Source organism: Scyliorhinus torazame, chromosome 9 (genome assembly GCF_047496885.1).
Source record: "Scyliorhinus torazame isolate Kashiwa2021f chromosome 9, sScyTor2.1, whole genome shotgun sequence".
Taxonomy (NCBI): domain Eukaryota; kingdom Metazoa; phylum Chordata; class Chondrichthyes; order Carcharhiniformes; family Scyliorhinidae; genus Scyliorhinus; species Scyliorhinus torazame.
In genome coordinates, this window is record NC_092715.1 from 2,704,362 (window position 1) to 2,730,524 (window position 26,163).

At 50.3% G+C, this 26,163-nt stretch overlaps 1 protein-coding gene across 4 annotated transcripts in view; it reads left to right on the forward strand.

Annotated features, from left to right (window-relative positions):
* Window positions 1-26,163, forward strand: part of LOC140429045 (nipped-B-like protein) — an 817,118-nt gene that overhangs the window by 786,080 nt on the left and 4,875 nt on the right. For all 4 annotated transcript variants that reach the window (XM_072515574.1, XM_072515576.1, XM_072515575.1 and 1 more), the window contains one exon: window positions 6,984-7,169. In XM_072515574.1, coding sequence (XP_072371675.1) covers window positions 6,984-7,169 — 186 coding nt within the window. The remainder of the gene's footprint in view (window positions 1-6,983; window positions 7,170-26,163) is intronic.

The following is a 26,163-nucleotide window of genomic DNA, read 5'->3' on the forward strand; positions in this document are numbered from 1 at the left end:
ACCTTGTCCTTGTGCTGGGGGGATTTGGCTGCTGTACCTGGTGTTCGATACTCTGTGAGGGTCAGGTGCAGGAATAACATTGTGCACTATGAAGTTAAGGATGGTCTCAGTGACTGTGTGTCGATAGCAGGTGGTCAGGCCAACCATCGGTTTGCATCTAAATGCATAAACTGGACAAGAAAGGAAGGCGACGTAAAGCAGGAACTATAGGCCAGTTACTGACCATCTGTTATTGGAAAAATGCTGAAATCCATTATTCAGGAAGCAGCAACGGGCAAGAAAATGACAAAATATCAGCAAGAGTCAACTGAGAGGGAAATTGTGTTTGACAAATGTATTTGAGTTCTTTGAAGATGTGATGTGCAAGGTGGATGAAGGAGAACCATCGATGTGATGTGTTTGAATTTTTATAAGAGATTTGATACGGTGCCGTGTAAAAGTTGCAACACAAGATGGCTCATGGTGCTGGGGTGTTGTCACCCGGATTGTCTAACAGGAAACACAGTCAGGGTAAATGGGTCATTTTCAGGTTGACAAACTAACACATGGAGTGCCACAGGAATCAATGGTTTACAATCCAGATTAATGATGAAGTGATAAGAGTGTATTGCAAGGAAATTTGCTGATGATAAAAGATAGGTACGAAAACAAGATGTGAGGAGGACACCGAGAGAGGTTAAGTCAGAGGGCAAAAATTTGGCAGATGTTGGAAAATCGGAGGTTGTCCATCCAAACATGCAAATTAGGAGCAGGAGTAGGCCACTCGGCCCCTCGAGTGTGTTCTGCCATTCATTAAGATTGCAGCCTATCCCCAATAACTTTCACCCTCTTGTTAATCAAGAATCTATCTAGCATATAGACTTCCGGTTGCGGTGATGCACTGCTAAGCCGCACGTTTCAGCAGCTCCCGTTCTAGTGGACTTTTGGGCTCTTATCGGGAGCCCCAACGGAATTTTTTTCCGACCTAACCCAATGTGGGGTGACAAAGGAAGGAGTCCCCTCGGGTGTGTATGGAAAGGAGCGGCGGTAGTGGCCAGATTGCGAAGGATCCTTTGGAGCAGCGGCAGAGAACAGAAGGGAGAAGCAAGATGGCAGCGGATGGAGCCCAGATGGTATGGGGCCCGGACCAGCAGGAGTTTCTCCGACGATGTGTGAAGGAGCTTAAGAAAGAGGTGCTGGCGCCGATGCTACTGGCAATCGAGGGACTGAAGGAAACACAAAAGGTCCAGGCGATGGAGCTCCGTGGAGTGAAGGCAAAGGCAGCCGAGAATGAAGATGAGATACAGGGCCTGGTGGTAAAAACGGAGACACACGAGGCACTACACAAGAGGTGCATAGAACGGCTGGAAGCCCTGGAGAACAGCTCGAGGAGGAAAAACATACGGATTCTAGGTCTCCCCGAAGGAGCAGAGGGAGCTGATGTTGGGGCTTATGTGAGCACGATGCTCCACACGCTAATGGGAGCCGAGGCCCCAACGGGCCCCCTGGAAGTGGAGGGAGCGTACCAGGTCCTCGTGAGAAGACCAAAGGCAGGTGAAACACCAAGAGCAATAGTGGTGGAGTTCCATCGCTACATGGACAGAGAGATGGTCCTGAGCTGGGCCAAGAAGGCACGGAGTAGCAAATGGGAGAATGCGGTGATACGTGCGTATCAGGACTGGAGTGCGGAGGTGGCGAGAAGGAGGGCGAGCTTTAACCGGGCCAAGGCGGTGCTCCATAGGAAGAAAATAAAATTTGGGATGCTGCAGCCGGCGCGATTGTGGGTCACTCATCAGGGCAAGCACCACTACTCCGAGACGGCGGATGAGGCATGGACATTAATCCAAGAAGAGAAACTGGACTAGATTTGAGAGTTTGATGTTTGGAGAGAACCAGCGAGGTGGTGGTACAGGAATGTAAAGTGGGGAAAGGGGAGGGCTATTGTACAGCAATGTTGGACGGGGAATTTCTCTCCCCCCGATGGGGGGGACACGAAGAAATGTGGGCGCCGGTGGAAAAAGGGACAGGGAAGGGGAATGAGGGAACTCCGCCATAGGGGGCGGGGCCGAGAGGAAAGCGCGGGTATTTTCCCGCGTTATGGAAATTATAGCGGGAAAACGGGCGCAGGAAGGAAGGGAGCCCCACACGCAGGGAGGTCAAAGAGTGAACGGGGGAAGCCGAGGTCAGCCAGAGTTAGCTGACTTCCGGAAGCAATATGGGGGGAGTAACCAAGCTAGAGGGGGATCTAGGGGGTGGGGGGGGGTGGTGGGGGGGGGGGGGGGGGGGGGGGGGATTAACTGGGTTGCTGCTGCTGAGTGCAAGGGGGAGCTGGTAAGAGATGAGGTGACCGGGGCGAGAAGGCGCCGCCTGGGGGACAGGCGGGTGCGCGGGACCTGGATGGGGAGATGGCCTAAAAAAGGGGATGGCTAGTCGACGAGGGGGGGGGGGGGGGTGAATGGCCCCCCCAATCTGGCTGATCACGTGGAATGTGAGAGGCTTAAATGCGCCGATTAAGAGGGCACGGGTGTTTGCGCACTTAAAGAGACTGAAGGCGGACATAGTCATGCTCCAGGAGACGCACCTGAAGGTGGCGGATCAGGTTAGATTAAGAAAAGGATGGGTGGGACAGGTATTCCACTCCGGGTTGGACGCGAAAAATAAAGGGGTGGCAATATTGGTGGGGAAACGTGTATCATTCAAGGCTAAGAATATAGTGGTGGACAGTGGGGTCAGATATGTGATGGCGAGTGGCAGACTGCAGGGAGAGGCGGTTGTGCTGGTGAATGTATACGCCCCGAACTGGGATGACACGGGATTCATGAAGCGAATGCTGGGGCGTATCCCGGACCTGGAGGTGGGAAGCTTGGTAATGGGGGGGGATTTTAACACAGTGCTGGATCCAGGGCTAGACCGGTCCAGATCCAGGACCGGGAGAAGACCGGCAGCGGCCAAGGTGCTTAAGGGATTTATGGAACAAATGGGGGGAGTGGATCTGTGGAGATTCGCCAGGCCGAGAGCTAAAGAGTTCTCTTTCTTCTCCCACGTCCCGAAAGTGGCAGGAACGGAGTACTCGGCCATAGCCGTTTCAGACCACGCCCCGCATTGGGTGGATTTGGAACTAGGAGAGGAAAGGGAGCAGCGCCCACTCTGGCAATTAGATATGGGACTACTGGCTGACGAGGGGGTCTGCGGAAGGGTGAGGGGGTGTATTGAGCGATACCTGGAGGTCAACGACGATGGGGAGGTTCAGGTGGGGGTAGTATGGGAAGCGCTGAAGGCGGTGGTTAGAGGAGAGCTGATCTCCATCAGAGCCCACAAGGGGAAACAAGAGGGCAAAGAAAGAGAGAGATTAGTGGGGGAGATTTTGAGGGTGGATAAAAAATATGCAGAGGCCCCAGACGAAGGACTATATAGAGAAAGGCGAAGACTTCAGACGGAGTTAGACCTGCTGACCACGGGAAAGGCAGAGGCACAGTGGAGGAAGGCACAGGGGATGCAATCTGAGTATGGGGAAAAGGCGAGCCGGCAGTTGGCCCACCAACTTCGGAAGAGGATGGCGGCGAGAGAGATCGGGGGAGTTCGGGACGAAACGGGAAATACGGAGCAGAGAGCAGGGAAAGTGAACGAGGTGTTCAAGACCTTTTAGGAGAGGCTATATAAGTCCCAACCCCAGGGGGGGAAAAGAAGGAATGTTACACTTTCTGGACCAGCTAAGGTTCCCGAAGGTGAAGGGGCTGGAGGTGGCAGGTCTGGGGGCGCCAATCGAGGTGGATGAGGTGATTAAAGGACTGGGGAACATGCAGGCAGGGAAGGCCCCGGGACCAGATGGGTTTCCGGTGGAATTCTACAGGAAGTATATGGATCTGTTGGCCCCGCTCTTGGCGAGAACCTTTAATGAGGCTAGGGAAAAGGGGGATGCTACCCCCGACAATGTCGGAGGCGACGATATCGCTAATCCTGAAACGAGATAAAGACCCGCTGCAATGCGGGTCATACAGGCCTATCTCACTCCTAAATGTAGATGCCAAACTGCTGGCAAAAGTGATGGCGACAAGGATAGAGGATTGCGTCCCAGGGGTGGTGCATGACGATCAGACAGGGTTTGTAAAGGGGAGACAACTGAATGTTAATGTACGAAGGTTGCTGGGGGTGATGATGACGCCCCCACCGGAGGGGGAGGCAGAGATAGTGGCGGCGATGGATGCAGAGAAGGCATTCGATAGGGTGGAGTGGGACTATCTGTGGGAGGTGCGTTTATTAGATGGGTCAGACTCTTATATGGGGCCCCGGTGGCAAGCGTAGTCACAAACCGGCAAAGATCGGGGTATTTTCGACTACATAGAGGTACAAGACAAGGGTGTCCCCTGTCCCCGTTACTGTTCGTGTTGGCAATCGAACCACTGGCCATAGTGCTGAGGGATTCTAAAAAGTGGAGGGGGGTGCTTAGAGGGGGAGAGGAGCACCGAGTGTCGCTCTACGCAGATGATCATCTGCTATACGTTGCAGACCCGGTAGAGGGGATGCCAGAAGTAATGCAGATACTTAGGGAGTTTGGAGAGTTCTCGGGATACAAACTAAATATGGGGAAGAGCGAGCTTTTTGTAATGCACCCCGGGGAACAGGGAAGGGGGATAGATGCTCTGCCGCTGAGGAGAGTGGAAAGGAACTTCCGATACCTGGGGATCCAGGTGGCCAGGAACTGGGGAACCCTGCATAGACTTAACCTGACGCGACTGGCGGAGCAGATGGAGGAGGACTTTAAGAGGTGGGATATGGTGCCGCTATTGCTGGCGGGCAGAGTGCAGGCAGTTAAAATGGTGGTCCTCCCGAGGTTTCTTTTCGTGTTTCAGTGCCTCCCCATTCTGATCACAAAGGCCTTTTTTTAAAAAATAGACAGGAGCATTACGAGCTTTGTGTGGGCAGGAAAGACCTCGAGAGTAAAGAGGGGGTTCCTGCAGCGCAGTAGGGACAGAGGGGGACTGGCGCTGCTGAGTTTGAGCGACTACTACTGGGCCGCCAATGTGTCGATGGTCTGTAAGTGGATGAGGGAGGAAGAGGGAGCAGCGTGGAAGAAGCTGGAGATGGCGTCCTGTAAGGGAACGAGCCTAAAAGCGCTGGTGACGGCGCCGCTGCCGTTCTCCCCGAAAAGGTACACCACAAACCCAGTGGTGGTGGCAACCTTGAGGATCTGGGGGCAGTGGAGGCGACACAGGGGAGTGACGGGTGCCTCGGTGTGGTCCCCGATAAGGAATAACCACAGGTTTGTCCCAGGGAGGATGGATGGGGGGGTTCCAGTGTTGGCAGCGAGCAGGAATTAGGAAGCTGAGAGACCTGTTTATAGACAGGGCGTTTGCAAGTCTGGGAGCGCTAGAAGAAAAATATAAGTTGCCCCCGGGGACGCCTTCCGGTATATGCAAGTGAGGGCATTTGCGAGGCAACAGGTGAGGGAATTTCCGCAGCTCCCGACGCAGGGGATCCAAGACAGAGTGATTTCTGGGGTATGGGTCGGAGAGGGCAAAGTGCCGAAATATACCGGGAGATGAGGGACGAGGGGGAGGCGATGATAGAGGAGGAAGAGATTGAGGAGGGGCTATGGGCTGATGCCCTAAGTAGGGTAAATTCCTCGTCCTCGTGTGCCAGGCTTAGCCCGATTCAATTTAAGGTTCTACATAGAGCACATATGACGGGAGCAAGACTGAGCAGGTTTTTCGGGGTGGAGGACAGGTGTGGGAGGTGCTCGGGAAGCTCGGCGAACCACACACACATGTTCTGGTCGTGTCCGGCACTGCATGAGTTCTGGGGGGGCGTGGCAAGGGTAATTTCAACGGTGGTGAAGGTCCGGGTCAAGCCAGGCTGGGGGTTAGCTTTATTTGGGGTTGCGGAAGAGCCGGGAGTACAGGAGGCAAAAGAGGCCGATATTTTGGCCTTTGCATCCCTAGTAGCCCGGCGTAGGATTCTACTCGTGTGGAAGGAAGCGAAACCCCCGGGCGTGGAGGCCTGGATAAACGACATGGCAGGGTTCATAAGATTGGAACGAATAAAATTTGCGTTGAGAGGATCGGCTCAGGGGTTCTCCAGGTGGTGGCAACCGTTCCTTGACTATCTCGCGGAACGATAATGAAAAGATAGAAATGACAGCAGCAGCAACCCAGGGGGGAGGGGGGGAGCACTATTTTGTGTTTTTGCTATGTTTTTTTTTTAGTTGTTGTTAGTTCACTATATTATTTAAATAATGTTATTTACCAGTTAATGTATAGTCCCTTGTTGAGTTGTAAAAACAGAAAAATTTTTGTTTGAAAAATTTTAATAAAATATTTTTTTTAAAAAAGAATCTATCTAGCTCTGCCTCCATTCACAGACTCTGCTTCCACTGCCTTTTGTCCCAGAGTTGCAGGAACATGACCCTCCGAGAAGAAATTTCTCCTCAGCTGAAATGAGTGACCCTTATTTTTAAACTGTGATCCCTAATTCTACATTCTCCCACTAAAGGAAACATCCCCTCCACACCCACTCTGTCAACACCTCTCAGGATCTTAAAGGTTTTGGCCAAGCCGCCTCTTTACTCTAATAATGAAAGATGATCTTATTGAAACATAAAATATCCTGAGGGGGCCTGTGAGGGTAGATGCTGAAAGATTGCTTCTCCTCTGGGTGGCATAGTTTCAGAATACGCGATGAGGAGGAATTCCTTATTTATGGAATTCTCAGTGGGGGATGAGTCATTGGATATATTTAAGGCAAAGTGTGACAGATTTGTCATCTGGAGGAAGTCGAGGGTTATGGGGACATACGGGAAGTGGAGGCTGGTTTACGCGCAGAACAACCTGGATCTCTCCAAATACCAAGTCCCGCTCCTATTGTGTGTTAACTTTATGATCATTCGCAAAAGTAACTGCAGGAAGCTGCGGACCAAATTGTTTACTGTATTAATATTAAAATGATGCCCTATTCGGACAATTTAGACATGTGTACATACTTATATATTCCTGTTACTTTTCTTGCAGTTCAAAACGTTGATGGAACACTTGGACCCAGATGAAGAAGATGAAGATGGGGAAGTGTCAGCCAGCACTGCAGCCCGAAACAAAGCAATCAACGCACTTCTTGGAGGGAGTAGCCCAAAAAACAATGCAGAGACAGATGATGAGGAGAGTGATGGGGAGGAGCGAGCAGGCACAGGCATTGCAGGGGTAAGGAATCAGACAGGAGTCACTGTTATACTTATGGCCCATATAATGAGAAACATAGGACTTAGGAGCAGGAGTCAGTTATTCTGCCCTTCAAGCCTGTTCCACAGTTTAATAAGATCACAGCTCATCTGGTTGTGGTCTCAACCCCACTTTTTACAGCATAGAAAGAGGCCGTTCGGCCTCTGTGTCTGTGCTGCCCATCCAGCACCTATCTATTCTAATCCCATGTTCCAGCACTTGGTGGAACTTGTATACTGTGGCGTTTCTAAATACTTCTTAGATGTTGTGAGGATTCCCACCTCCGCCACCCTTTCAGTCAGCAAGTTCCAGATTCCCACTACCCTCTGCGTGAAAAACATTTACCTCAAAACCCCTCTTAATCTCCTGCCCCTTACCTCAAATATACCCCTGGTTATTGACCCCTCTGCTGAGGGGAAAGGTTTCTTCCCATCCCCCCCTATCTATGTCCCTCATAATTTTTATTACCTCGAGCAGGTCCCCCTGAATTGCTCCATCCCAGGCAACATCCTGGTGAATCTCCTCTGCACCCCCTCCAGTGCAATCACATCCTTCCTATAATGTGGTGACCAGAATTGCACACTACTCCAGCTGTGGCCTCACAAGCGTTTTATACAGCTCCATCACAACCTCCCTTCTTTTACATTCTAGGCCTCAACTAATGAAGCCAAATATCCCATAGATCATAGAATCATAGAAGTTTACAGCATGGAAACAGGCCCTTCGGCCCAACCAGTCCATGCCGCCCAGTTTTTACCATTAAGCTAGTCCCAGTTGCCCGCACTTGGCCCATAACCCTCTATACCCATCTTACCCATGTAACTATCTAAATGTTTTTTAAAAGACAAAATTGTACCCGCCTCTACTACTACCTCTGGCAGCACATTCCAGACACTCACTACCCTCTGAGTGAAGAAATTGCCCCTCTGGGCCCTTCTGAATCTCTCCCCTCTCACCTTAAACCTATGCCCTCTAGTTTTAGACTCCCCTACCTTTGGGAAAAGATGTTGACTATCTACCTTATCTATGCCCCTCATTATTTTATAGACCTCTATAAGATCACCCCTAAGCCTCCTACGCTCCAAGGAAAAAAGTCCCAGTCTATCCAGCCTCTCCTTATAACTCGAACCATCAAGTCCCGGCAACATCCTAGTAAATCTTTTCTGCTCTCTTTCCAGTTTAATAATATCCTTCCTATAATAGGGTGACCAGAACTGCACACAGTATTCCAAGTGTGGCCGTACCAATGTCTTGTACAACTTCAACAAGACGTCCCAACTCCTGTATTCAATGTTCTGACCAATGAAACCAAGCATGCCGAATGCCGCCTTCACCACCCTGTCCACCTGCGACTCCACCTTCAAGGAGCTATGAACCTGTACTCCTAGATCTCTTTGTTCTATAACTCTCCCCAACGCCATACCATTAACTGAGTAGGTCCTGGCCTGATTCGATCTGCCAAAATGCATCGCCTCACATTTATCTAAATTAAACTCCATCTGCCATTCGTCGGCCCACTGGCCTAATTGATCAAGATCCCGTTGCAATCCTAGATAACCTTCTTCACTATCCACTGTGCCACCAATCTTGGTGTCATCTGCAAACTTACTAACCATGCCTCCTAAATTCTCATCCAAATCATTAATATAAATCACAAATAACAGTGGACCCAGCACCGATCCCTGAGGCACACCACTGGTCACAGGCCTCCAGTTTGAAAAACAACCCTCTACAACCACCCTCTGCCTTCTGTCGTCCAGCCAATTTTGAATCCAATTGGCAACCTCACCCTGGATCCCGTGAGCTTTAACCTTCTGCAACAACCTACCATGCGGTACCTTGTCAAAGGCTTTGCTAAAGTCCATGTAGACAACGTCTACTGCACTGCCCTCATCTACCTTCTTGGTCACCCCCTCAAAAAACTCAATCAAATTCAAAACCATATGCCTCCTTTTTTACAAAATATTTTTATTGAGGCATTTATAAATAAACATCAATCACAACTAAGATCAAAAAGATACCCAAAAGATAACAAACAGAAGATCACATCATAACTCAATAACCAACAACGGCAGCCTGCCCACCCTACCCCATATCCTCCCTACCCCATACCCTCACTGCCTCCCCCTTTTTCTTGTTAACCTCTTTCCTCCCCCCCCCCCCCCGCCCCACCGCTGATTTAACTGTCCTGCTAGAAGTTAATGGATGGCATTCATCTCCGGACGAACCCTTCCATCGACCCCCCTCAAAGCAAACTTAATTTTTTTTCCAACCTGAGAAAATCTGCGAGGTCGCTCACCCACTGCCCCTGGTTTCGGTGGCCCCAACAGGATCCGTCTCCGGGCTACCAGAGAGGCAAAGGCCAGAGCCCATATGCCGCCTTATCCACCTGTCCTACTACCTTCAGGGATCAATGGATATGTGCTCCAAGATCCCTCTGGTGCTCTGTACGTCCGAGTGTCCGACCATTCATTGTATATTCCCTTTACCTTGTTAATCCTCACAATGATGGCACTCCATCTTGCCTGCCCAGCAAGTGGCGAACTTCCATTTGTGTAATCTAAGGCTTTCCTCCTCACTATTTACCACAACACCAATTTTCATGTCATCTCTGAACTTACTGAACATACACCCCACATTCAAGTCTTGGTCATTAATGTACATTACTAACAGCAAGGGACCCAGCACTGTTCAATGCAGTACACCACTAGAATACAGGCTTCCAGTCACAAAAACAACCATCAACCAACTGCTTCCTGCCACAAAGCCAACTTTTATTTTCAAGTTCCACCCATATTGAGGAGCCGGGTCAGATATCACCCCCCCCCCCCCCTCACTGCAGTAACCGGATACCACCCCACCCTCACTGCAGTAACCGGGTCAGATATCATCCCCCCCCCCCCCCCCCTCACTGCAGTAGCCGGGTAAGATATCATCTTCTCTCTCCCCCCCCCCCCCCCCCCCCCCCTCACTTCAGTAACCGGGTAAGATGATATCCCCCTCCTCACTGCAGTAACTGGGTAAGATATCATCCCCCTCCTCACTGCAGTAACCAGGTCAGATATCATCCCCCCCCCCCCCCCTCACTGCAGTAACCGGGTAAGATATCATCCCCCTCCTCACTGCAGTAACCAGGTCAGATATCAAAGAACAAAGAAAATTTACAGCACAGGAACAGGCCCTCCCAGCCTGCGCCGATCCAGATCCATTATCTCAACCTGTAGCCTATTTTTCAAGGATCTACTTCCCTCTGTTCCCCACCCATTCATATATCTGTCTAGATGCATCTTAAATGATGCTATCGTGCCCGCCTCTACCACCTCCACTGGCAAAGCGTTCCAGGCACCCACCACCCTCTGCGTAAAAAAACTTTCCACGCACATCTCCCTTAAACTTTCCCCCTCTCACCTTGGAATCGTGACCCCTTGTAATTGACAACCCCACTCTTGGAAAAAGCTTGGTGCTATCCACCCTGTCCATACCTCATAATTTTGCAGACCTCAATTAGGTCCCCCCTCAACCTCCGTCTTTCCAACGATCCTAATCTACTCAACCTTTCTTCATAGCTAGCACCCTCCATACCAGGCAACGTCCTGGTGAACCTCCTCTGCACCCTCTCTAAAGCATCCACATCCTTCTGATACTGTGGCGACCAGAACTGCACGCAGTATTCCAAATGTGGCCTAACCAAAGTACGATACAACCGTAACATGACCTGCCGACTCTTGTACTCAATACCCCGTCCGATGAAGGCAAGCATGCTGTATGCCTTCTTGACCACTCTATCAACCTGCGTTGCCACCTTCAGGGTACAATGGGCCTGAACTCCCAGATCTCTCTGTACATCAATTTTCCCCAGGACTCTTCCATTGACCATTTAGTCCACTCTTGAATTAGATCTTCCAAAATGCATCACCTCGCATTTGCCTGGATTGAACTCCATCTGCCATTTCTCTGCCCAACTCTCCAATCTATTTCTATTTTGCTGTATTCTCTGACAGTCCTCCTCGCTATCTGCAACTCCACCAATCTTAGTATCATCTACAAACTTGCTAATTAGACTCCCTATACCTTCGTCCAGATCATTTATGTATATCACAAACAACAGTGGTCCCAGCACGGATCCCTGTGCAACACCACTAATCACCTTTCTCCATTTTGAGACACTTCCTTCCACCACTACTCTCTGTCTCCTGTTGCCCAGCCAGTTCTTTATCCATCTAGCTAGTACACCCTGAACCCCATACGACTTCACTTTTTTGATCAACCTGCCATTGGAAACTTTATCAAACGCCTTACTGAAGTCCATGTATATGACATCTACAGCCCTACCCTCATCAATTAACCTTGTCACTTCCTCAAAGAATTCTATTAGGTTTGTAAGACATGACCTTCCCTGCACAAAACCATGCTGCCTATTACTGATAAGTCTATTTTCTTCTAAATGTGAATAGATCCTGTCCCTCAGTATCTCCTCCAACAGTTTGCCTACCACTGACGTCAAGCTCACAGATCTATAATTCCCTGGATTATCCCTGCTACCCTTCTTAAACAGAGGGACAACATTAGCAATTCTCCAGTCCTCTGGGACCTCATCCGTGCTCAAGGATGCTGCAAAGATATCTGTTAAGGCTCCAGCTATTTCGTCCCTCGCTTCCCTCAGTAACCTGGGATAGATCCCATCCAGACCTGGGGACTTGTCCACCTTAATGCCTTTTAGAATACCCAAAACGCCCCCCCTTCCTTATGCCGACTTGACCTAGTGTATTTAAACACCCATCCCTAGCCTCAACATCCTTCATATTCCTCTCCTTGGTGAATACTGATGCAAAGTACTCATTAAGAATCTCACCCATTTCCTCTGACTCCACGCAAAAATTCCCTCTTTTGTCTTTGAGTGGGCCAATCCTTTCTCTAGTTACCCTCTTGCTCCTTAGATACGAATAAAAGGCTTTGGGATTTTCCTTAACCCTGTTAGCCAAAGATATTTCATGACCCCTTTTAGCCCTCTTTATTGCACGTTTGAGATTTGTCCTACTTGCCCGATACTCCTCCAAAACTTCATCAGTTTTAAGTCACCTAGATCTTATGTATGCTTCCTTTTTCATTTTAGCTAGTCTCACAATTCCACCTGTCATCCATGGTTCCCTAATCTTGCCATTTCTGTCCCTCATTTTCACAGGGACATGTATGTCCTGCACTCTAATCAACCTTTCCTTAAAAGACTCCCACATTTCAAATGTGGATTTACCCTTAAACAGCTGCTCCCAATCCACATTCCCTAGCTCCTGCCAAATTTTGTTATACTTGGCCTTTCCCCAATTTACCACTCTTTCTTTAGGACCACTCTCGTCTTTGTCCATGAGTATTCTAAAACATACAAAATTGTGATCGCTATTCCCAAAGTAATCACCGACTGAAACTTCAACCACCTGGCCGGGATCATTCCCCAATACCAGGTCCAGTATGGCCCCTTCCCGAATTGGACTATTTACATACTGCTCTAAAAATCTCCCCTGGATGCTCCTTACAAATTCTGCTCCATCTACGCCGCCAACACTACATGAGTCTCATTCAATGTTGGGGAAGTTAAAATCTCCCATCACGACCACCCTATTGCTCCTACATTTTTCTATAATCTGTCTACATATTTGTACCTCTACTTCACGCTCGCTTTTGGGAGGCCTGTAGTAAAGTCCCAACAATGTTACTGCACCCTTCCTATTTCTTAGCTCTACCCATATTGCCTCAGTGCTCGAATCCTCCATCGTGCCCTCCTTAATCACAGCTGTGATAGCATCTCTGACCAGTAATGCAACTCGTCCACCCCTTTTACCTCCCTCTCTATCCCTCCTGAAGCATCTATACCCTGGGATATGTAGTTGCCAGCCTTGCCCTTCCCTCAACCAAGTCTCAGTAATACCAATAACATCATATTCCTAGATACTAATCCAAGCCCTAAATTCATTTGCCTTACCTGCTACACTTCTCGCATTGAAACAAATGTACCTCAGACCACCTGTCCCTTTGCGTTCATCATCTCTTCCCTGTCTACTCTTCCCGTTAGTCACATTGAGTTTATTATCTAGTACCTTACTGGCTTTAGTTGCTGCCTCTTTAATGACTAACTTCCTAATCTGGTTCCCATCCCCCTGCCACATTAGTTTAAAACCTCCCCAACAGTGTTAGCAAAAGCACCCCCGAGGACATTGGTTCCAGTCCTGCCCAGGTGTAGACCATCCGATTTGTAATGGTCCCACCGCCCCCAGAACCGGTTCCAATGTCCCAAAAATCTGAACCCCTCCCTCCTGCACCATCTCTCAAGCCACGTATTCATTCTGACTATTCTTGAATTTCTACTCTGACTGTCTCGTGGCACTGGTAGCAACCCTGAGATTACTACCTTTTGAGGCAGTAACCGGGTCAGATATCACCCCTGCTCACCGCAGTGACCGCAGATAGCATTCCCCCCCCTCACTGCAGTAACCGGGTCAGATATCACCCCTGCTCACTGCAGTGACCGCAGATAGCATTCCCCCCCCTCACTGCAGTAACCGGGTCAGATATCATTTCTCCCCCCCCCCCCCCCCGGTATTTAAAATTACAATGCGATTCCCCAGGTTCACTGAAACTTTGGGGTGGATAATGGCAGCTGCTGTAATGACAGCTGCTGTGTAACCCCAGTGTTTTGTGTCTGATCTGCATTGGCCCCATATTCTCCAGGAGAATAGTTTCTCTCCTGGCAAAATCTAGGACTAGGGAACAGTTTCAGAATCGGGGATTGCTGCTGGAGGCTGGTTCATTGAATAGATTCAAGACGGAGTTGGACAGATTTTTGATCTACAAGTAGTCCAGGATTATGGGGCCACGCAGGAAAGTGGAGTTAAGGCCACATTTGGATGTTATTTACTGGCAGCGCAGGATAAAGGGGCTGAATGGCCTACTTATATTTTTATGTTTGGAACAACAGGACATAGTGAAGAATGATTTATATTTTGCTCAATGGGAACTGAGGTAATTTATATTCTGCAGGTTTCCATTTGTCCCAATCCCCTGCAGTTATTCAGGCACTGTTGCCTATACCTCTCTTGGGATCAAGTGCTGAGATTACATAGGGGCAGGTGTAGAACATCACGTCCCTCGAGCTCACTCTGCCCTCAGGAGTCACCCAGCCCCTTGAGCTCACTCTGCCTCGGGGGAGACGCAGTCCCTCGAGCTCACTCTGCCCTCGGGGGAGACCCAGTCCCTTGAGCTCACTCTGCCCTCAGAGGAGACCCAGCCCCTCGAGCTCACTCTGCTGTCAGGGGGAGACCCAGTCCCTCGAGCTCACTCTGCCCTCAGAGGAGACCCAGTCCCTCGAGCTCACTCTGCCCTCAGAGGAGACCCAGTCCCTCGAGCTCACTCTGCCCTCGGGGGAGACCCAGTCCCTCGAGCTCACTCTGCCCTCAGAGGAGACCCAGTCCCTCGAGCTCACTCTGCCCTCAGAGGAGACCCAGTCCCTCGAGCTCACTCTGCCCTCGGGGGAGACCCAGCCCCTCGAGCTCACTCTGCTGTCAGGGGGAGACCCAGCCCCTCGAGCTCACTCTGCCCTCGGGGGAGACCCAGCCCCTCGAGCTCACTCTGCTGTCAGGGGAGACCCAGCCCCTCGAGCTCACTCTGCCCTCGGGGGAGACCCAGCCTCTCGAGCTCACTCTGCTGTCAGGGGAGACCCAGCCCCTCGAGCTCACTCTGCCCTCAGAGGAGACCCAACCCCTCGAGCTCACTCTGCCCTCGGGGGAGACCCAGCCCCTCGAGCTCACTCTGCCCTCAGAGGAGACCCAGTCCCTCGAGCTCACTCTGCTGTCAGGGGAGACCCAGTCCCTCGAGCTCACTCTGCTGTCAGGGGGAGACCCGGTCCCTCGAGCTCACTCTGTCCTCGGAGGAGACCCAGCCCCTCGAGCTCACTCTGCCCTCGGGGGAGACCCAGTCCCTCGAGCTCACTCTGTCCTCGGGGGAGACCCAGCCCCTCGAGCTCAGTCTGCCCCCAGGAGTCACCCAGTCCCTCGAGCTCACTCTGCCCTCGGGGGAGACCCAGCCCCTCGAGCTCACTCTGCCCCCAGGAGTCACCCAGTCCCTCGAGCTCACTCTGTCCTCGGAGGAGACCCAGCCCCTCGAGCTCACTCTGCCCTCGGAGGAGACTCAGCCCCTCGAGCTCACTCTGCCCTCAGGAGTCACCCAGCCCTCGAGCTCACTCTGCCCTCGGGGGAGACCCAGCCCCTCGAGCTCACTCTGCCCTCGGAGGAGACCCAGCCCCTCGAGCTCACTCTGCCCTCAGGAGTCACCCAGTCCCTCGAGCTCACTCTGCCCTCGGGGGAGACCCAGTCCCTCGAGCTCACTCTGCCCTCGGGGGAGACCCAGTCCCTCGAGCTCACTCTGCCCTCGGGGGAGACCCAGTCCCTCGAGCTCACTCTGCCCTCGGGGGAGACCCAGTCCCTCGAGCTCACTCACCATCATCCAGCTCGATTGTAGTTAATCAACTTTCATTTTCCTGTGTTACCCCCATATCCCTCAACATTATTAGTATCAACAAATGTGCCTATTTCAGCCTTGAAAATACTTGGTGACTATCGATTGAGATTCCATAGCCTCTGGGAGAGAGAATTCCAAAGATTCACCATCCTCAGTGGAGTAATTCCTCCTCATCTCATCTCATTCTGACACTTCCCAGCGATGGGAAACATTCTATCTGTACTTTTTTTTTACCCAGAGGGTGGTGAGGGTCTGGAACGCACGGCCTGGGAGTGGGGTAGAGGCGGGTTGCCTCACATCCTTTAAAAAACACCTGGAGGAGCACTTGGCACGTCTGAACATTCGAGGCTGTAGGCCGAGTGCTGGCAAATGGGATTAGGTGGGCAGGAGAGGTGTTTTTCATGTGTCTGTGCAGACACGATGGGCTGAGGGGACTCTTCTGCACTGTTACTCTGTGATTCTGCATCTACCCTGTCTAGCCGCTTTGGAGGTTTCAATGTGCCCCTCCCCCCATTCCTCTGAATTGCACAGAATAAATATCGCCTCACAGGAAAATCCTGCTGTCTCTGGATTATTCTGGTTAACCTCCATTCCACTCCCTCGATGACAATTGAATCCTTCCTGTGAGGGACGAATTTATTGTGAGGCAAATTGATTACAAAAATAGGGATGTCATGTTTCAGTTGTACTGGGCGTTGGTGAGACCACACCTGGAGTATTGTAAACAGTATTGGTCGGACCACACCTGGAGTATTGTGAACAGTGTTGGTGAGACCACACCTGGAGTAATGTAGACAGGGTTGGTGAGACCACACCTGGAGTATTGTAGACCATGTTGGTGAGACCACACCTGGAGTATTGTAGACCGTGTTGGTGAGACCACACCTGGAGTATTGTAGACAGTGTTGGTGAGACCACACCTGGAGTATTGGAGACAGTGTTGGTCAGACCACACCTGGAGTATTGTGAACAGTGTTGGTGAGACCACACCTGGAGTATTGTAGACAGTGTTGGTGAGACCACACCTGGAGTATTGGAGACAGTGTTGGTGAGACCACACCTGGAGTATTGTAGACCGTGTTGGTGAGACCACACCTAGAGTATTGTAGACAGTGTTGGTCAGACCACACCTGGAGTATTGTAGACCGTGTTGGTGAGACCACACCTGGAGTATTGTAGACAGTGTTGGTGAGACCACACCTGGAGTATTGTGAACAGTGTTGGTGAGACCACACCTGGAGTATTGTGAACAGTGTTGGTGAGACCACACCTGGAGTATTGTGAACAGTGTTGGTGAGACCACACCTGGAGTATTGTGAACAGTGTTGTGAGACAACACCTGGAGTATTGTGAACAGTGTTGGTGAGACCACACCTGGAGTCTTGTGGACAGTGTTGGTGAGACCACACCTGGAGTATTGTGAACAGTGTTGGTCAGACTACACCTGGAGTAATGTAGACAGTGTTGGTCAGACCACACCTGGAGTATTGTAGACCGTGTTGGTGAGACCACCCTGGAGTATTGTGGACAGTGTTGGTGAGACCACACCTGGAGTATTGTGGACAGTGTTGGTGAGACCACACCTGGAGTAATGTACACAGTGTTGGTGAGACCACACCTGGAGTATCGTGAACAGTGTTGGTGAGACCACACCTGGAGTATTGTAGACAGTGTTGGTGAGACCACACCTGGAGTATTGTAGACAGTGTTGGTGAGACCACACCTGGAGTATTGTGAACAGTGTAGGTGAGACCACACCTGGAGTATTGTAGACCGTGTTGGTGAGGCCACACCTGGAGTATTGTGAACAGTGTTGGTGAGACCACACCTGGAGTATTGTAGACCGTGTTGGTGAGACCACACCTGGAGTATTGTGAACAGTGTTGGTGAGACCACACCTGGAGTATTGTGAACAGTGTTGGTCAGACCACGCCTGGAGTAATGTAGACAGTGTTGGTGAGACCACACCTGGAGTATTGTAGACCGTGTTGGTGAGACCACACCTGGAGTATTGTGAACAGTGTTGGTGAGACCACACCTGGAGTATTGTGAACAGTGTTGGTCAGACCACACCTGGAGTAATGTAGACAGTGTTGGTCAGACCACACCTGGAGTATTGTAGACCGTGTTGGTGAGACCACACCTGGAGTCTTGTGGACAGTGTTGGTGAGACCACACCTGGAGTAATGTAGACCGTGTTGGTGAGACCACACCTGGAGTATTGTGAACAGTGTTGGTGAGACCACACCTGGAGTATTGTGGACAGTGTTGGTGAGACCACACCTGGAGTCTTGTGGACAGTGTTGGTGAGACCACACCTGGAGTATTGTAGACAGTGTTGGTGAGACCACACCTGGAGTATTGTGAACAGTGTTGGTCAGACCACACCTGGAGTAATGTAGACCGTGTTGGTCAGACCACACCTGGAGTATTGTGAAGTGTTGGTGAGACCACACCTGGGGTATTGTGGACAGTGTTGGTGAGACCACACCTGGAGTATTGTGAACAGTGTTGGTGAGACCACACCTGGAGTATTGTGGACAGTATTGGTCAGACCACACCTGGAGTAATGTAGACCGTGTTGGTCAGACCACACCTGGAGTATTGTGAAGTGTTGGTGAGACCACACCTGGGGTATTGTGGACAGTGTTGGTGAGACCACACCTGGAGTATTGTGAACAGTGTTGGTGAGACCACACCTGGAGTTTTGTGAACCGTGTTGGTGAGGCCACACCTGGAGTAATGTAGACCGTGTTGGTCAGACCACACCTGGAGTATTGTGAAGTGTTGGTGAGACCACACCTGGAGTATTGTGGACAGTGTTGGTGAGACCACACCTGGAGTATTGTGAACAGTGTTGGTGAGACCACACCTGGAGTATTGTGAAAAGTGTTGGTGAGACCACACCTGGAGTATTGTGAACAGTGTTAGTGAGACCACACCTGGAGTAATGTAGACCGTGTTGGTCAGACCACACCTGGAGTATTGTGAACAGTGTTGGTGAGACCACACCTGGAGTATTGTGAACAGTGTTGGTGAGACCACACCTGGAGTATTGTAGACAGTGTTGGTGAGACCACACCTGGAGTATTGTGAACAGTGTTGGTGAGACCACACCTGGAGTATTGTGAACAGTGTTGGTCAGACCACACCTGGAGTATTGTAGACCGTGTTGGTGAGACCACACCTGGAGTATTGTGAACAGTGTTGGTGAGACCACACCTGGAGTATTGTGGACAGTGTTGGTGAGACCACACCTGGAGTATTGTGAACAGTGTTGGTGAGACCACACCTGGAGTATTGTGAACAGTGTTGGTCAGACCACACCTGGAGTAATGTAGACAGTGTTGGTCAGACCACACCTGGAGTATTGTAGACCGTGTTGGTGAGACCACACCTGGAGTCTTCTGGACAGTGTTGGTGAGACCACACCTGGAGTAATGTAGACAGTGTTGGTGAGACCACACCTGGAGTATTGTAGACAGTGTTGGTGAGACCACACCTGGAGTATTGTAGACAGTATTGGTGAGACCACACCTGGAGTATTGTGAACAGTGTTGGTGAGACCACACCTGGAGTATTGTGAACAGTGTTGGTGAGACCACACCTGGAGTATTGTAGACAGTGTTGGTGAGACCACACCTGGAGTATTGTGAACAGTGTTGGTGAGACCACACCTGGAGTATTGTGAAGTGTTGGTGAGACCACACCTGGGGTATTGTGGACAGTGTTGGTGAGACCACACCTGGAGTATTGTAGACCGTGTTGGTGAGGCCACACCTGGAGTATTGTGGACAGTGTTGGTGAGATCACACCTGGAGTAATGTAGACAGTCTTGGTCAGACCACACCTGGAGTATTGTAGACAGTATTGGTGAGACCACACCTGGAGTATTGTGAAGTGTTGGTGAGATCACACCTGGGGTATTGTGGACAGTGTTGGTGAGACCACACCTGGAGTAGTGTAGACAGTGTTGGTCAGACCACACCTGGAGGATTGTGAACAGTGTTGGTGAGACCACACCTGGAGTATTGTAGACCGTGTTGGTGAGACCACACCTGGAGTATTGTGAAGTGTTGGTGAGACCACACCTGGGGTATTGTGGACAGTGTTGGTTAGACCACACCTGGAGTATTGTAGACAGTGTTGGTGAGACCACACCTGGAGTATTGTGAAGTGTTGGTGAGACCAAACCTGGGGTATTGTGGACAGTGTTGGTGAGATCACACCTGGAGTAATGTAGACCGTGTTGGTCAGACCACACCTGGAGTATTGTAGACCGTGTTGGTGAGACCACACCTGGAGTATTGTGAAGTGTTGGTGAGACCAAACCTGGGGTATTGTGGACAGTGTTGGTGAGACCACACCTGGAGTATTGTAGACAGTGTTGGTGAGACCACACCTGGAGTATTGTAGACAGTGTTGGTGAGACCACACCTGGAGTATTGTGAACAGTGTTGGTGAGACCACACCTGGAGTATTGTAGACCGTGTTGGTGAGACCACACCTGGAGTATTGTGAAGTGTTGGTGAGACCACACCTGGAGTATTGTGGACAGTGTTGGTGAGACCACACCTGGAGTATTGTAGACCGTGTTGGTGAGACCACACCTGGAGTCTTCTGGACAGTGTTGGTGAGACCACACCTGGAGTAATGTAGACAGTGTTGGTGAGACCACACCTGGAGTATTGTAGACAGTGTTGGTGAGACCACACCTGGAGTATTGTAGACAGTATTGGTGAGACCACACCTGGAGTATTGTAGACAGTGTTGGTGAGACCACACCTGGAGTATTGTGAACAGTGTTGGTGAGACCACACCTGGAGTATTGTGAAGTGTTGGTGAGACCACACCTGGGGTATTGTGGACAGTGTTGGTGAGACCACACCTGGAGTATTGTAGACCGTGTTGGTGAGGCCACACCTGGAGTATTGTGGACAGTGTTGGTGAGATCACACCTGGAGTAATGTAGACAGTCTTGGTCAGACCACACCTGGAGTATTGTAGACAGTATTGGTGAGACCACACCTGGAGTATTGTGAAGTGTTGGTGAGATCACACCTGGGGTATTGTGGACAGTGTTGGTGAGACCACACCTGGAGTAGTGTAGACAGTGTTGGTCAGACCACACCTGGAGGATTGTGAACAGTGTTGGTGAGACCACACCTGGAGTATTGTAGACCGTGTTGGTGAGACCACACCTGGAGTATTGTGAAGTGTTGGTGAGACCACACCTGGGGTATTGTGGACAGTGTTGGTTAGACCACACCTGGAGTATTGTAGACAGTGTTGGTGAGACCACACCTGGAGTATTGTGAAGTGTTGGTGAGACCAAACCTGGGGTATTGTGGACAGTGTTGGTGAGATCACACCTGGAGTAATGTAGACCGTGTTGGTCAGACCACACCTGGAGTATTGTAGACCGTGTTGGTGAGACCACACCTGGAGTATTGTGAAGTGTTGGTGAGACCAAACCTGGGGTATTGTGGACAGTGTTGGTGAGACCACACCTGGAGTATTGTAGACAGTGTTGGTGAGACCACACCTGGAGTATTGTAGACAGTGTTGGTGAGACCACACCTGGAGTATTGTGAACAGTGTTGGTGAGACCACACCTGGAGTATTGTAGACCGTGTTGGTGAGACCACACCTGGAGTATTGTGAAGTGTTGGTGAGACCACACCTGGAGTATTGTGGACAGTGTTGGTGAGACCACACCTGGAGTATTGTGAAGTGTTGGTGAGACCACACCTGGAGTATTGTGAACAGTGTTGGTGAGACCACACCTGGAGTATTGTAGACCGTGTTGGTGAGACCACACCTGGAGTATTGTAGACCGTGTTGGTGAGGCCACACCTGGAGTATTGTGAACAGTGTTGGTGAGACCACACCTGGAGTATTGTAGACCGTGTTGGTGAGACCACACCTGGAGTATTGTGAAGTGTTGGTGAGACCAAACCTGGGGTATTGTGAAGTGTTGGTGAGACCACACCTGGAGTATTGTGGACCGTGTTGGTGAGGCCACACCTTGAGTATTGTGGACAGTGTTGGTGAGATCACACCTGGAGTAATGTAGACAGTCTTGGTCAGACCACACCTGGAGTATTGTGAAGTGTTGGTGAGATCACACCTGGGGTATTGTGGACAGTGTTGGTGAGACCACACCTGGAGTATTGTGAAGTGTTGGTGAGATCACACCTGGAGTATTGTGAACAGTGTTGGTGAGACCACACCTGGAGTATTGTAGACAGTGTTGGTGAGACCACACCTGGAGTATTGTGAACAGTGTTGGTGAGACCACACCTGGAGTATTGTAGACCGTGTTGGTCAGACCACACCTGGAGTATTGTGAAGTGTTGGTGAGACCACACCTGGGGTATTGTGGACAGTGTTGGTGAGACCACACCTGGAGTATTGTAGACCGTGTTGGTGAGACCACACCTGGAGTATTGTGAAGTGTTGGTGAGACCACACCTGGGGTATTGTGGACAGTGTTTGTGAGACCACACCTGGAGTATTGTGAAGTGTTGGTGAGATCACACCTGGGGTATTGTGGACAGTGTTGGTGAGACCACACCTGGAGTATTGTGAACAGTGTTGGTGAGACCACACCTGGGGTATTGTGGACAGTGTTGGTGAGACCACACCTGGAGTATTGTGAACAGTGTTGGTGAGACCACACCTGGAGTATTGTAGACCGTGTTGGTGAGACCACACCTGGAGTATTGTAGACCGTATTGGTGAGACCACACCTGGAGTATTGTGAAGTGTTGGTGAGACCAAACCTGGAGTATTGTAGACAGTCTTGGTCAGACCACACCTGGAGTATTGTAGACCGTGTTGGTGAGGCCACACCTGGAGTATTGTGGACAGTGTTGGTCAGACCACACCTGGAGTATTGTGAAGTGTTGGTGAGACCAAACCTGGAGTATTGTAGACAGTCTTGGTCAGACCACACCTGGAGTATTGTAGACCGTGTTGGTGAGGCCACACCTGGAGTATTGTGAACAGTGTTGGTGAGATCACACCTGGAGTAATGTAGACAGTCTTGGTCAGACCACACCTGGAGTATTGTAGACAGTATTGGTGAGACCACACCTGGAGTATTGTGAAGTGTTGGTGAGATCACACCTGGGGTATTGTAGACAGTCTTGGTCAGACCACACCTGGAGTATTGTGAAGTGTTGGTGAGACCACACCTGGAGTATTGTAGACAGTATTGGTGAGACCACACCTGGAGTATTGTGAAGTGTTGGTGAGACCACACCTGGAGTATTGTAGACAGTATTGGTGAGACCACACCTGGAGTATTGTGAAGTGTTGGTGAGATCACACCTGGAGTATTGTGAACAGTGTTGGTGAGACCACACCTGGAGTATTGTGAACAGTGTTGGTGAGACCACACCTGGAGTATTGTAGACCGTGTTGGTGAGACCACACCTGGAGTATTGTGAAGTGTTGGTGAGACCACACCTGGGGTATTGTGGACAGTGTTGGTGAGACCACACCTGGAGTATTGTAGACCGTGTTGGTGAGACCACACCTGGAGTATTGTAGACCGTGTTGGTGAGGCCACACCTGGAGTATTGTGGACAGTGTTGGTGAGATCACACCTGGAGTAATGTAGACAGTCTTGGTCAGACCACACCTGGAGTATTGTAGACAGTATTGGTGAGACCACACCTGGAGTATTGTGAAGTGTTGGTGAGATCACACCTGGGGTATTGTAGACAGTCTTGGTCAGACCACACCTGGAGTATTATGAACAGTATTGGTGAGACCACACCTGGAGTATTGTAGACAGTATTGGTGAGACCACACCTGGAGTATTGTGAAGTGTTGGTGAGACCACACCTGGAGTATTGTGGACAGTGTTGGTGAGATCACACCTGGAGTAATGTAGACAGTCTTGGTCAGACCACACCTGGAGTATTGTAGACAGTATTGGTGAGACCACACCTGGAGTATTGTGAAGTGTTGGTGAGATCACACCTGGGGTATTGTGGACAGTGTTGGTGAGACCACACCTGGAGTAGTGTAGACAGTGTTGGTCAGACCACACCTGGAGGATTGTGAACAGTGTTGGTGAGACCACACCTGGAGTATTGTAGACCGTGTTGGTGAGACCACACCTGGAGTATTGTGAAGTGTTGGTGAGACCACACCTGGGGTATTGTGGACAGTGTTGGTTTGACCACACCTGGAGTATTGTAGACAGTGTTGGTGAGACCACACCTGGAGTATTGTGAAGTGTTGGTGAGACCAAACCTGGGGTATTGTGGACAGTGTTGGTGAGATCACACCTGGAGTAATGTAGACCGTGTTGGTCAGACCACACCTGGAGTATTGTAGACCGTGTTGGTGAGACCACACCTGGAGTATTGTGAAGTGTTGGTGAGACCAAACCTGGGGTATTGTGGACAGTGTTGGTGAGACCACACCTGGAGTATTGTAGACAGTGTTGGTGAGACCACACCTGGAGTATTGTAGACAGTGTTGGTGAGACCACACCTGGAGTATTGTGAACAGTGTTGGTGAGACCACACCTGGAGTATTGTAGACCGTGTTGGTGAGACCACACCTGGAGTATTGTGAAGTGTTGGTGAGACCACACCTGGAGTATTGTGGACAGTGTTGGTGAGACCACACCTGGAGTATTGTGAAGTGTTGGTGAGACCACACCTGGAGTATTGTGAACAGTGTTGGTGAGACCACACCTGGAGTATTGTAGACCGTGTTGGTGAGACCACACCTGGAGTATTGTAGACCGTGTTGGTGAGGCCACACCTGGAGTATTGTGAACAGTGTTGGTGATACCACACCTGGAGTATTGTCGACTGTGTTGGTGAGACCACACCTGGAGTATTGTGAACAGTGTTGGTGAGACCACACCTGGAGTATTGTAGACCGTGTTGGTGAGACCACACCTGGAGTATTGTGAAGTGTTGGTGAGACCAAACCTGGGGTATTGTGAAGTGTTGGTGAGACCACACCTGGAGTATTGTGGACCGTGTTGGTGAGGCCACACCTTGAGTATTGTGGACAGTGTTGGTGAGATCACACCTGGAGTAATGTAGACAGTCTTGGTCAGACCACACCTGGAGTATTGTGAAGTGTTGGTGAGATCACACCTGGGGTATTGTGGACAGTGTTGGTGAGACCACACCTGGAGTATTGTGAAGTGTTGGTGAGATCACACCTGGAGTATTGTGAACAGTGTTGGTGAGACCACACCTGGAGTATTGTAGACAGTGTTGGTGAGACCACACCTGGAGTATTGTGAACAGTGTTGGTGAGACCACACCTGGATTATTGTAGACCGTGTTGGTCAGACCACACCTGGAGTATTGTGAAGTGTTGGTGAGACCACACCTGGGGTATTGTGGACAGTGTTGGTGAGACCACACCTGGAGTATTGTAGACCGTGTTGGTGAGACCACACCTGGAGTATTGTGAAGTGTTGGTGAGACCACACCTGGGGTATTGTGGACAGTGTTGGTGAGACCACACCTGGAGTATTGTGAAGTGTTGGTGAGATCACACCTGGGGTATTGTGGACAGTGTTGGTGAGACCACACCTGGAGTATTGTGAACAGTGTTGGTGAGACCACACCTGGGGTATTGTGGACAGTGTTGGTGAGACCACACCTGGAGTATTGTGAACAGTGTTGGTGAGACCACACCTGGAGTATTGTAGACCGTGTTGGTGAGACCACACCTGGAGTATTGTAGACCGTATTGGTGAGACCACACCTGGAGTATTGTGAAGTGTTGGTGAGACCAAACCTGGAGTATTGTAGACAGTCTTGGTCAGACCACACCTGGAGTATTGTAGACCGTGTTGGTGAGGCCACACCTGGAGTATTGTGGACAGTGTTGGTCAGACCACACCTGGAGTATTGTGAAGTGTTGGTGAGACCAAACCTGGAGTATTGTAGACAGTCTTGGTCAGACCACACCTGGAGTATTGTAGACCGTGTTGGTGAGGCCACACCTGGAGTATTGTGAACAGTGTTGGTGAGATCACACCTGGAGTAATGTAGACAGTCTTGGTCAGACCACACCTGGAGTATTGTAGACAGTATTGGTGAGACCACACCTGGAGTATTGTGAAGTGTTGGTGAGATCACACCTGGGGTATTGTAGACAGTCTTGGTCAGACCACACCTGGAGTATTGTGAAGTGTTGGTGAGACCACACCTGGAGTATTGTAGACAGTATTGGTGAGACCACACCTGGAGTATTGTGAAGTGTTGGTGAGACCACACCTGGAGTATTGTAGACAGTATTGGTGAGACCACACCTGGAGTATTGTGAAGTGTTGGTGAGATCACACCTGGAGTATTGTGAACAGTGTTGGTGAGACCACACCTGGAGTATTGTGAACAGTGTTGGTGAGACCACACCTGGAGTATTGTAGACCGTGTTGGTGAGACCACACCTGGAGTATTGTGAAGTGTTGGTGAGA